The 12,422-nt window shown below is 40.7% G+C and overlaps 1 protein-coding gene across 1 annotated transcript in view; it reads right to left on the reverse strand.

Annotated features, from left to right (window-relative positions):
- The window catches only part of LOC121286443 (mitogen-activated protein kinase 12-like), a 55,710-nt gene extending 45,298 nt beyond the window's left edge, over positions 1-10,412 (reverse strand). The window contains exons 1-2 of the mRNA XM_041203561.1: positions 9,941-10,412; positions 9,494-9,623 (exon numbers count right to left, since the gene is read on the reverse strand). Coding sequence (XP_041059495.1) covers positions 9,494-9,623; positions 9,941-10,053 — 243 coding nt within the window. The 5' untranslated portion in view covers positions 10,054-10,412. The remainder of the gene's footprint in view (positions 1-9,493; positions 9,624-9,940) is intronic.
- Between the last annotated feature and the right edge of the window lie 2,010 nt (positions 10,413-12,422).

Consider the following 12,422-nt stretch of genomic DNA (forward strand, 5'->3'; position numbering starts at 1 on the left):
AGTATACCTGCTCTTTATCAAAATAGAACCATGGGATCATTTACATCCAGCCAAGAGAGGGCAGGAGGATATTTAATGCCTCATCTAAAAGATGACACTCCAACAATGCAGCAATCATTAAGTATTGCGCTTAAATGTTAGCTTATGTCATGAAGAGATTAATGTCTACAATGTTATTGGATTTTTTTTTTAAAAGGAGAGAGTTCTAGTGGGGTTTGTGTCTATATGTTGTGCTTGTGTGTGTCTTAATTGGATTAAAGTCAGCTGGTCTGTAGGCTTTGGTGTATAGAAGGAAGTAAGTTTGAAATGGTAATTAGATAAACATGGTGAAGTTTAGAAACATGGGTGTGAAGGGAGCAATTTGCATTTTTAAATAAACTATTCAAAAGAATGGGTGGAATCTTGCACACAGCTAGAAAACACCAAGCAATGTGCTTTGTTTTTAGCTTACTAATAAAATGTTGGAATCAAATGATATTATTGTTACAAGAAGTAAAATTAAAAACCTAGTAATACAATGGAAAATTTACATTCAAAGGAAAAGCTAGGTATAGACAGAAAGGAGTTTGTGTGTGTAAGGCAGAGGCACACAAATCAGACTGTACACCTCCAACTGTGCCTGCAAGGAGCCTAATTTTGAATTTGGAAGGTCAAATGTGCTTTGCCTGGGGTCTTTTTAAATCTGAGTTTTACTGTTTCCTTAACAGGGGTGTAGCTGAAAGCCAGATTAATTAGGGGATTTTTGTAATTATTATAGTAGTAATTTTGTAGAAATATGTATGTGCTTAGAATTTTTCTTGCATTAATAAATGTTTAATTTAGGTTTTATAAAAAACCTCTCGAGAGTCGGTGGTCTTATTACTACTGAATTGAAAGCCTGCATTTCGAAACATACAAATTGCAAAAATCGGTTATGACTGTTGTTTCAAGTTTCCCTCTGGGATTTGAGCAACTCAGCCTTTACCAACAGCTGTGTTATAATAATTGGGGGCTCTTGGCAGGATATGTTTGCAATTCGTTGATTTTTTTTGAATTGGTGAATCTTAAGGCTATGAGTACAAGATGCACTTTGAATTCAGGCGTGGGTGTGAGGTATTTTTGAAGTGGTAAGACTGCAAAAGTGGCTGTATCCATGGCTAAATCTTTTTTTGGAAGTAGAAAATACAACTCTGATTGGGTTACGAAAAGTATTCAAGAGTAGGTTGACAGAGTTGGCAGATAAATTACAATTGGAGTTACCTGTGGAGGCTAGGAAATCAGACATAATTGAAATGATAGCACAGCATTTGAAACTGGAAGGAGTACCAGAGAGACAGAGTTCTCCAAAGGGTGGTTCATTGGAATGGGCTCAAATTCAATTGCAAATACAAAGGATTGAATTAGAAGAAAAGGAAAAAGGGAACAGGCAGAAAGGCAGGAGGGAAAAAGAAAACAGGAAAGGGAATTAGAAATTGTGAAGATAGAGAAAAAGAGAGAGAGAGAGAGGGAGAGAGAGAGAGAGAATTCAAACTGAAAGTGTTGGCAGTTAAAAAAGAGATGCCAGGAGGTGAGAAAGGGCTTATCTCCAGAATACAATTCAGTGGGGATGTTTAAATTTGTACAAGCTCTTCCAAAGGTTGAGGAAAAAGATATTGAAGCATTCTTTCTTTCATATGAGAAGATAGTGAAACAAATGAAATGGCCACAGGAAAACTGGACATTATTATTACAGTCTAAGTTGGTGGGTAGAGCGCATGAGGTATATGCTTCACTGTCTGAAAAAGTATCGGTGAATTATGATGTGGTAAAAAAGGCTATTTGGAGTGCATGTGAGTTAGTTCCTAAAGTATATAGACAGAAATTTAGGAATCTGAGAAAACAGCCTGGGCAAACTTATATTGAGTTTGAGAGAGTAAAACAAAGTAATCTTGACCGGTGGATACAGGCATTAAAAATAGAGACAACATATGCAGCTCTTAGGGAAGTAATTCTTTTGGAAAAATTTAAAGATTCAATCCCTTCGGTAGTGAGAACTTACGTGGAGGAATAGAGGGATGGTTCCGTAAGGCAAGCAGCAGAGATAGCTGATAATTATGAGTTAGTTCATAGAGCTAACCTTTCTATCGTCACCCTTTTAAATCTGAAAAGGATAGAAGGTGAGAAGGTGAAGGGAAGGTAGGTAGTCAGGGAAGAGGAGTAGCTGGAAATTCCCAGGAAGTTTTTTCTCAGAACAAAAAGGAAGGTGCTGAGGGTAGAAGTGACATTCGAAAGTTGATGTATTTTCATTGTAATAAAGTAGGGTACATGAAGTCAGTGCATTGGAAATTGCAGGGAAAATCTGTTGGAATTATTGGGGTGCAGAAAAGTTCTGTAAGTAAAAGTACTGTGGGTTCTGAGTTTCAGGCACAGGAGAACCCAGTAGTTTGTATACAAGTAAAACAGGGGGAAATCAATGTTAGATAAAGAAGTGGGAATGTGTTCACAGTTTACCCAAGAGAATTGAGGAGCAGGTTGCAGAAATGTTTAAAGATTTTGCGTGTGAAGGGAAAGTCTTTCCATGTGTGGTGGGGGGGGGGGCAGAGTAGGTAAATATGTTAAAAATTTTAGAGATACAAAGGCTAGTCAATCTGTCATGTTGTGGAATTTGTTGTTCAGAGGAAGTATTGCAGGAACAGGTGCAATTAATGTAATAACGGGTGTAATAAGTGGGGTTCATGGAGATGCTAAACCTATACCCTTGTGGAAGATAAATGTAAAGAGTAGGTGGAAAACTGACAAAGTTATTTCTGGGGTGGTGCAAAAATTGCCCATTGCAGGGTTTCAGTTTATTTTGGGTAATAATGTAGCTGGATCACAAATGTGGGTGACGCCTATGGTAGTTAAGTAGCCTATAGAAGTGTTTTCAACAGAGGTATTACAGAAGGAGCAACCTGGATTGTTTCCAGATTGTGTGATAATGAGGTTCCAGGCACACAGGTTGAAACAAGAAAAACGAGAAGGATAGGCAGTTCAAAGGCAGGAAGAAAGTATTGAAATCCAATTAGCAGGCAGTGTGTTTGATAACCTTATTCAGAAAGACACAGGAGAAGACCATTCAGCTGAAGTTTTTAACTCAAGGCAGTTAACTGAGTTGCAGCAAAAGGATTTGCAATTAAAACAGTTACATCAGAAAGCTTACTCGGAAACAGTAGCAAAATGTATTCCTGACTGTTTTTACCTTAAGGGTGATATTTTAATGAGAAAATGGAGGCCAGATCATGTCTCAACAAATGAAAATTGGAGGGAGGTACATCAGATTGTTATCCCATTAGGGTATAGAAATGAGATTCTGAGGATTGCTCATGAAATTCCAATGGGGGGCCATTTAGGAATTAGAAAGACAGACAAAAGTTATAGAAACATTTTTATTGGCCAGGATTGCATAGGGATGTAGTTAAATTCTGTAGAACATGTGACACATGTCAGGTGATAGGTAAACTACAAGCGGCGATTATGCCGGCACCTTTAACCCCAATACCAGCATTTGAAGAACCTTTTACTAGAATCATGACTGATTGTTAGTATCCCTCCCTAAGACTAAAAGTGGAAATGAGTACTTACTGACAATAATGGATGCAGCTACCAGGTTTCCTGACACAATGCCTTTAAGAAGTATTACAACTAAGAAAATGTGGAAGAGTTAACTAATTTTTTTTAACAAGATGTGGTTTACCTGAGGAAATACAAATCAGACCAGGGTTCAAATTTCATGTCACAGCTGTTTAAGGAAGTAATGAACAGTTTGGGGATAAAACAGTTTAAGTCAACAGCTTATCATCCGGAGTCACAAGGAGCTTTGGCAAGATGGCAGCAAACTTTAAAAACTATGATGAGAGTGTACTGTCAGGGTTAATCACAGGATTTGGATAAGGGAATCCCATTCTTGTTATTTGCTATTAGGGACGCTCCTAATGCATCGACTGGTTTCAGTCCGTTTGAACTAGTTTATGGTCATGAGGTAAGGGAACCACTGAAATTGATTTATGGAAATTTGGTGGGTCAAAATCCAGAAACTATTCTCCTGTATTATGTATCAAACTTCAGAGAGAGATTATACAGAACATGTGAGTTGGCTAGGGAACATTTAAAGATATCACAGCAAGTGATGAAAGTGATCGCAGATAAGAAAGTTAAAGCTCGCAGTTTTGTTCCTGGAGAGAAAGTGCTAGTTCTGTTACCGTATTGGTGACTCATTAAATGCAAGATTTAGTGGGCCCTACAGGATAGAAATTGAGTGAAGTAAATGATTTGATAAATACTCCAGATAGAAGAAAGAAGCAGAGGGTGTGTCATGTGAATATGCTTAAAAAGTACTATGACACGGAAGAGGACCAAAAGGAGGTGTTAGTGATGGTAGATAATGAGAAAGAGGTAGAAATGCAGGACTCTGAAACTGATTTTCCTCTAATCAGATTGCATAATGAGGGGGTGCTTGAAAATTTAAATGAAATATTGAGTTACCTTCCAGACAAGTGGCAAAGTGACTTGGAAAAGCTATTGCAGTCACACAAACCTATTTGTGGGAATAAGTTGGGGAGGACAGATTTAGCTATACATGATGTCTATGTAACAATTTCATGCTCAATAAGACAACATCCTTATAAATTAAATCCGACAAAGTTATCACAAGTACAGAAAGAAATTGATTTCATGCTTCGAATTGATGTTATTGAGTCTAGTTGCAGTAACTGGAGTTTGCTTTTTGTAATGGTACTGAAACCAGATGGAACACAAAGACTGTGTGTGGACTATTGAAAAGTGAGTACGGTGACAATAGCGGATTCATATCCTATACCACGGTTGGAGGATTGTATTGAGAAAGTGGGACAATCAAAATTTATCACAAAGATTGACTTGCTAAAAGGATATTGGCAAGTACTGTTAACGGAGAGAGCAAAGGATATATCAGCTTTTGTGATGCCAAATGGATTATATCAGTTTAAAGTCATGCCTTTTAGTATGAAGAATGTAACTGCGACATTTGAAAGACTGACAAATAAAATAATGGCAGGTCTATGCACAGTTAGTAATAGACACTTGCGCCATCTTAGCCCTATCCTCTCGAACCACCTCCCTGAAACTCCCTATATCTCCACTCTCCCCAACAGTAATAGCTTTCTGAAACGGCAATTATCAAAGTCACAAATCACATCCCATGTGAATGCGATATGTTATCCCTGTTCTTCCTTCCTAACTTGTCTGCAGCCATTTACACGTTTGACCACACCATCCTTTTCCAACCTCTCTTCACTGTTGCTGGGTGGAAAGCACTCGCCTGTTTCCATTATTAACTATCCAGTCATAAGCAGTAAATCCCCTACAATGGCTTCTCTCCCTGCTTTCACACCACTACCTCTGGTGTCAGTGAGGATTTATTCGTGGGCCCCCTCCTACTTCTCCATTACATGCTGCCTCTGGGTAACATCATCAGAAAATATAATGCCAGTTCCACATAAGCACTTGACAACAACCAGATCTACCTCATCACTACCTCTCTATCAACTCCTGCACAGGCTCTAATTTGTCACACTCTTTGTTCAGCATCCAGTACTGGATAAACAGAAATTTCCTCTAAATACATATAGGGAAGGCTGAAGCCACTGTCTTTGGTCTTCAACAAAAATTCCATTTCCTATCCATTGACTTCATCCCTCTCCCTGATAACTAGATTGTTCACAACCTTGGTGTCAATTTGCCTTCAAGATGAGTTTCCGACCACATATCCCCACCATTGCTAAAACTGCCTATTTTCACCTTTGTAAAAGAAGAAAACTTGCATTTATATAATGCCTTTCATGATCACAAAGTGTCCCAAAAGGATTTTACGGCCATTTAGATAAGCCTCAGCTCATCTACTGCTGAATTCATCATCCATGCCTTTGTTACCTCCAAAAGTGACTATTCCAGCACACTCCTGACCGAACTCCTCATCTTCCACCCTCCACAAACTGGAGATTATCTAAAACTCTACTGCCCATGTGCTAATTCGCGCCAAGTCCTGTTCACCCATCGCCCCTGCACTCGCTGATCTACATTGGTTCCCAGTTGAGCAACACATCCAATTTAAAAACTCATCCTTGTTTTCAAATTTCTCCATGGCCTTTTCCCTCCCCTACCTCCGTAACCTTCTCCAACCTGAAAACCCTCTGATATATCTTGACTCCTCCAACTGTGGCCTCTTGAATGTCCTCCATTTTAATCGCTCCACAATTGGTGACTGTCTTCAGCTGCCAAGGTCCTAAGCTCTGGAATTCCCTCCTTAAGCCGCTCCACCTTTCTACTTCTCTTTCTTCTTTTAAGATGCTCATTAGGACCTAACTTTTTGACCATGCTTTTGGTCATCTGCCCTATTACCTCCTTATGTGGCTTAGTATCAAATTCTTTTCGGTAATACTCCTGTGAAGCATTTTGAGACATTTTATTACACTAAAGGCACTATACAAGTTGTTCTTGTTTCTCAATCAAACCTTCAGTCATTTTTCCTAACCTCCCCTCCCCCAAGCAATGGGTCAACCTGTTTTCCTTTATCTCTGACAGAGATGCCTTGGGATGTTATTGCTATACAAATTTCAAGCAGCTGTAGTAATTGTCAGTTGTTGAACTGATGTTTCGATGAATAATTAATACACTAGCATTATCAAAGGAATGAACATATATAATTAATTTGCTTGAATTAACATGACATGTATGGAGTACAAAACTTTACCTTTAAAAATACATACTGAATCAGTGAAATTAATTCTAATATGACAAACACTAAAGTCTTTTTTGCACTCCTGCTACTTTTTCAACCAAGATTGTTAACAAGAAGAATCTCACATACATACAGCAATTTTTTTTTTTTGGACACTTTGTAACCCCCTCTTAAAAGCTCTATGCCATTGTGTGACTGTTAGCACAAGTGTGGGAACAGCTTGAAACAACACAAGTGTGTTACTATGGCAACAGTATCTGGATGCTGAACACTGCTACCTAACATGACAGAACAAAGAAGCTGGCACTGTCTTTATAAAGGCTCTGAAGACCTCGCACAAAAATGTTTTGCTAATTGAATTTCAATAGTCACATTGCTAATTCAGCTCAGTGCAGATTCGAATCATTCACAGTGTTAAAATTTTGTTTCTGAATCAACCTGCTATGTCCTTGAAACTTCTCCATATTAAAGGATATTGGACTGTCTAAAAAATGAATTAATTTTAGTTCTTTTTTCCAAAGTAGAAAGGCATGCAATATTAAGCCTCAGACATAACAATGACAATTCACATAACCATGGCCTGCAATGCACAGCATTATGTGCCAGCTTAGGCGCTGTTTTAGAGAACTTAACATATTCAACCTTGAGTTGATACTACTAATATAAACAACTGATAAGCTTACTTTGTGTATCTTGGGCTGAAAGTGAAGTTAACAACATAGTTTAGTACCTTAACTAGGTAATTATTTTCTTTCTTGCATTGGCTTTTTGAATAGTCATATTTAAATTGTAAATCCCAATGTCATAACTAGTGGGGGTGAACTAGCGGGATGTTTTGAAGGAGCTATTTATTGGACCAACAAAGTGAATTAACTAATCTAATAATTAACAATTAACCGCAAGAACACTTCCTTTCTCTATTTTCCATGGTATTTTGTACCAATCCCCTCCTTTTCAAAGAAACCCTCAGCTGATATTTATAGATGGAAAATCATGGTTACTGCAATTGTGATTTCCCAACACGCGTGGCCAAAGAGCAATGCTCCCCAATTGGCTGGACAAAGCCAACCTCAAATTGTCAAACGGGAAGGCTCAGCTAAGTCTGTTGATTTAGTCCAAATTAGAGAATGAACTATTCAGCTACAGTACTATTGAGCTACAGAATATGTGCAAATGGTGAAATGCTGGTGGGGGAAATAATACAGGCAAGTATAAAGTACTGCACAGAGTACAGTCCAAAATGGCTGATAAACAACTTATTTGATGAGATAGTTAAATGACACAGTCTAGGATTTTTTATTCATTTATGAGATGTGGGCATCACTGGCTAGGCCAGCATTTATTGCCCATTCCCAATTGCCCTCGAGAAGGTGGTGGTGGGCTGTATTCTTGAACTACTGCAGTCCATGTGGTGTAGGTACACCCACAGTGCTATTAGGGAGGGAGTTCCAGAATTTTGACCCAGCGACAGTGAATGAATGGCAATATATTTCCAAGCCAGGATGCTAAGCAGCTTGGAGGGGATCTTCCAGGTGGTGGTGTTCCCATGTGTCTGCTGCCCTTGTCCTTCTAGATGGTAGCGGGTCTAAGGAGCCTTGGTGAGTTCCTGCAGTGCACCTTGTAGATGGTACACATTGCTGCCGCTGTGGATCGGTGGTGGAGGGAGTGAATGTTTGTGGACGGGATGCCAATCAATCAGGCTGCTTTGTCCTGGACAGTGTCAAGCTTCTTGAGTGTTGTGGGAGCTGCACTCATCCAGACAAGTGGGGAGTATTCCATCACACTCCTGACCAGTGCCTTGTAGATGGTGGACAGGTTTTGGGGAGTTAGGAGGTGAGTTATTCGCCGCAGGATTCCGAGCCTCTGAGCTATTGTTGTATCCACTGTATTTGTATGGCTAGTCCAGCTTAATTTCTGGTCAATGGTAATCCCCAGGATGTTGATAGTGGGGAACTCAGTGATGGTAATGCCACTGAATATCAAGGGGCGGTGGTTAGATTCTCTCTTGTTTGAAGATAGTCATTGCCTGGCACTTGTGTGGCATGAATATTACTTGCTACTTGCCAGTCCAAGCCTGGATATTGTCCAGGTCTTGCTGCATTTGGATATGGACTTGTTACTCAATGAATAGAGTAGAATGTTGAACTGCACGGGCAAAACATCAATTCAGAGGAAATAATGCTTAAGCTGCACATTACTGCAGTCAGCCAACGCCGGGTACTAAGACACATAGGAACTAAATATTCTGGTCAGGGAGATGGTGCAGAGGGAAGTTAATTTACTGATCCCCAGCATCTGAGGAAATACTGTGGAAACGTGATCTTTTCATCCTCGAAAGATGGCGACTGAAAGATGGCCACATGTACAAGGTGAATAGTGTAGAAAAGGTAAACCAGAAACATTCTAACCTAAGCCATAAGACACATTTGGAATGATATCCGGAAGTTGTTCACATGATAAGTCATGGTACTTATCATGGACTTCCAGCTTGATCAGTGAGGCAATTATTTACCAAGCACAGGATGCTGTGAGATGGGTTGCAGTGGTGGTGGATTTATTCCGGACGGATGACCATCCTTATTGGTCAAGTAATTGGCCAAGTAAAATAAAACAAGATTATTAAAGGTGTTGGTTTTCGAAAGAGAAAGTAACCGTAACCCTCTCTGTTAATGACAAATCATCTTGCACATCAAAGAACAGAGATCTATTACAAAAGGCTGTAATTTTAATCCAATGCCGGCGCCACTGTGTTGCTAGTTTTGATGTGAACCATTTACTCACATTCTCGTGTTTCATGTGTTTCAACAGCCGAAGTTCGCGGTAAGCTCGTTTAGCAAAAAGCTCAGATTGAAAGGGTCGGTACAATTTCTTGATTGCTACTTTAATGCCAGTTCGCTTATCAATGGCTGAGCTGTGGATCAAAAAAGATCACAAATGGATTTAGAGTGAGTTTGGTGCATAGATATTTCCGCGATTGAGACAGAAAAAGAACAGGCAAGTTTCCAGAAAACCCGGAAGAATTGTGGCCCGGTCTGCAACTCTCGGAGTTCACAGATTGCGTTTAAAAGCAAGTGTTCATAGCCAACTACTGTTACCGAGGCTGAGCACATACTTGGGTGCGTTTTTGTTTTAAATAGATGAATAGGCATCAAGTGAACGGAGGAAACCGCTCTGCCAATGACTAGTCCAATCTCTGAATCGAAACTCGCGAAGAGAACTCTCACTCACCAAACACTTCCATAGGCTCCTGAGCCTACAGCAGTCAGCTCTGTGTATCTCTCCAATATCTCCCAGGCTGTTTTATTAATCTCCTGGTGATGGAACCCCTTCCTTGTTGTCATCGTAGAAATCTATCAAACTTTGGAAACTTGCTCAGAACAGTCCAAAAAGTGTCAGCTTCTTGTACTACTTCAAAACTTCAAATTGCAGAGCGCCGAATCGCCTCCTTCATCCACTTTAAGGCTGAACTGAACGTGTTGCATCGGCTGCCTTCATTGACTATGAATGAGTACAATTCGACCTGGAGTAACCTAGGGACAGTTTCCCTTTGTTCCGATTACAGTCTGACGGCCAGCTTCTCCCCCTCTCTCGCTGTAATATTCAATCGTTTCCTTCAAAGAAAATCTTTGAACTTTATAAATCACGTGTCCAATCAATATTTGCAGTAAGGGGGGTGTTTCGATCGCTTTGAGTAAACACTCTCAGAGCAGCTGGATTGGAGGCTGCCCTCTCATGGAAATAACCGATCGTTACACGCTCAAAATCCGTGTTTGAATTTAGTGTCGACTTCAGCATTAAATGGTTACATTCCAGAACGAGAAAAAAAACTTGAAAATAAGAATACTGGTCTTGTATAGCTTTAAATGGAACACCAGTAAAAGCTGGGAAATAAGAGTACTGGCCTGAACTGTTTTTGTTTTACATCAATTATTTTTATATACAGTTTTGCAGTTGATGAGGTTGGTAAACCAAACCAAAGTTTACATTTTGGGACATGTTCTGCTTTGAAGTCAGCTACTGATTTACTCAACCGCACCATCTCCATTTCCTTCATTCCGAAGAATATGGTGGACAGTGGTAGGATCTGGCCAAACCACTTAATGGTACCAGGTCCTACTCTTGCAAAGCTATTCCAGAGTTATCCTGGAATTGAAGGATAATCTCTGGCTGCTTTACTTGACTAGAATTTCTCCTTTAAACCCCTGGCTATCCACCCTCCCCCTCCCAACACTTTTTTTTTTCTCTTTAAACCTCTGGCCAACCACCCTCCCCTCCCCACACTGTGCAAGAATCTCATGAACTGCTTTGTCACTAGGATTGAGACCATCAGCTGCCTCTGCCACTTCTCTCCATTTCACTAGCTCCCCTGGCCAACCTCCTTTTGATGTTTTTCTCCCCTGCCCTAGCCCTCCCCTGCCCTAGCCCTGAACATGCATCTTCCTCTAATTTCTCTCCTATTTCTCCTCATGCCTGCTCTCATCTCATCTTGTCCACAAGACCCACCTCCTGTTCCTACTAAACTTCCCCTCTTGGCCCCCATGTTAGCTGATATTGTAAATATTTCTCTCTTTGGATGTTGTGTGCCTCCTTCAAAACTGCAGTCAGCAGCCCCTCCTCAAAAAAAACAACCCTTGACCCCTCTGTCCTTGCAAGCCACCATCCCATCTCCAACCTTTTCCTCTCAAGCCTTCGAACATGTTGCCTTCCAAATCTGTTCCCATCTTTTCCGGAACTCCTGCTTTCTGTTCCAGCCACAGTACTGAAATAGCTCTTATCAAAGTCACAACTGACATCCTGTGTGACTGTGACAAAGGTAAATGTTCACTCCTCCTTCATCTCAATGTTTGACACAGTTGACTATGCCTTCTTCTGCAACACCTCCCCACTGCTGTCCAGTTGAATGGGACTGCTCCTGTGGTTCCATTCTTATCTAGCTAATTGTAGCCAGTGAATCACTTACAATGGCTTCTCTTCCTGCTTCGACACCTTTGCCTCCGGTGTCTCCCAAATATTTATCCTTGGCCCCCTCCTATTTCTCACCTACATGATGTCCCTTTGTGACACCATTTGAAGGTACAGTGTTTAGTTTTCACACGTACGTTAATGATGCCCAACTTTACCTCAGCACCAGCTCCTTCACTGTTGCTGAGTTAGCAGACTTCATATCCCACATCCTCTACTGGATGTGCAGAAATTCTCACCACCCCACGCTGCCCCTCACCCCACCCCCATTAAATATTAGAAAGATGCCATGGTTTTCAGTCTTCTCTCTAAACCTTATTCTCTATTTACCGATTCCATCCCTCTCTTTGGCAACAGTGAGATTAAGGCAGTATGTCCAGAATCTTGATCTCGCATTTGGCCCCGAGATAAGCATCTGACCTCCTACTTGCGCCATCACTAAGACAGCCTACCTCCGTAACAGCGCTCGAGTTTGAAATCTTCATTCATGCCTTTGCTTCCTCTAGGCTCCACTATTCCGACACACTCATGGGTGGCCTCCCTCATCATACCCTCCATTAACCTGAGGTCATCCAAGACTCTGCTGCCCATTCCTAACTTGCAGAAAGTCTTGTTCCCATATCACCCCTGTGCTTGCTGATCCTATCCTTGTTTTCAAATCCTTCTATGGCCTTGCACCACCACCCCCCCCCCCCAATTTCTGTAATCTTCTCCAACCTCTTAGCCCTCTGACATACCTGCAGTCCTC

Source organism: Carcharodon carcharias, chromosome 13, assembly GCF_017639515.1.
Source record: "Carcharodon carcharias isolate sCarCar2 chromosome 13, sCarCar2.pri, whole genome shotgun sequence".
Classification (NCBI taxonomy): Eukaryota; Metazoa; Chordata; class Chondrichthyes; order Lamniformes; family Lamnidae; genus Carcharodon; species Carcharodon carcharias.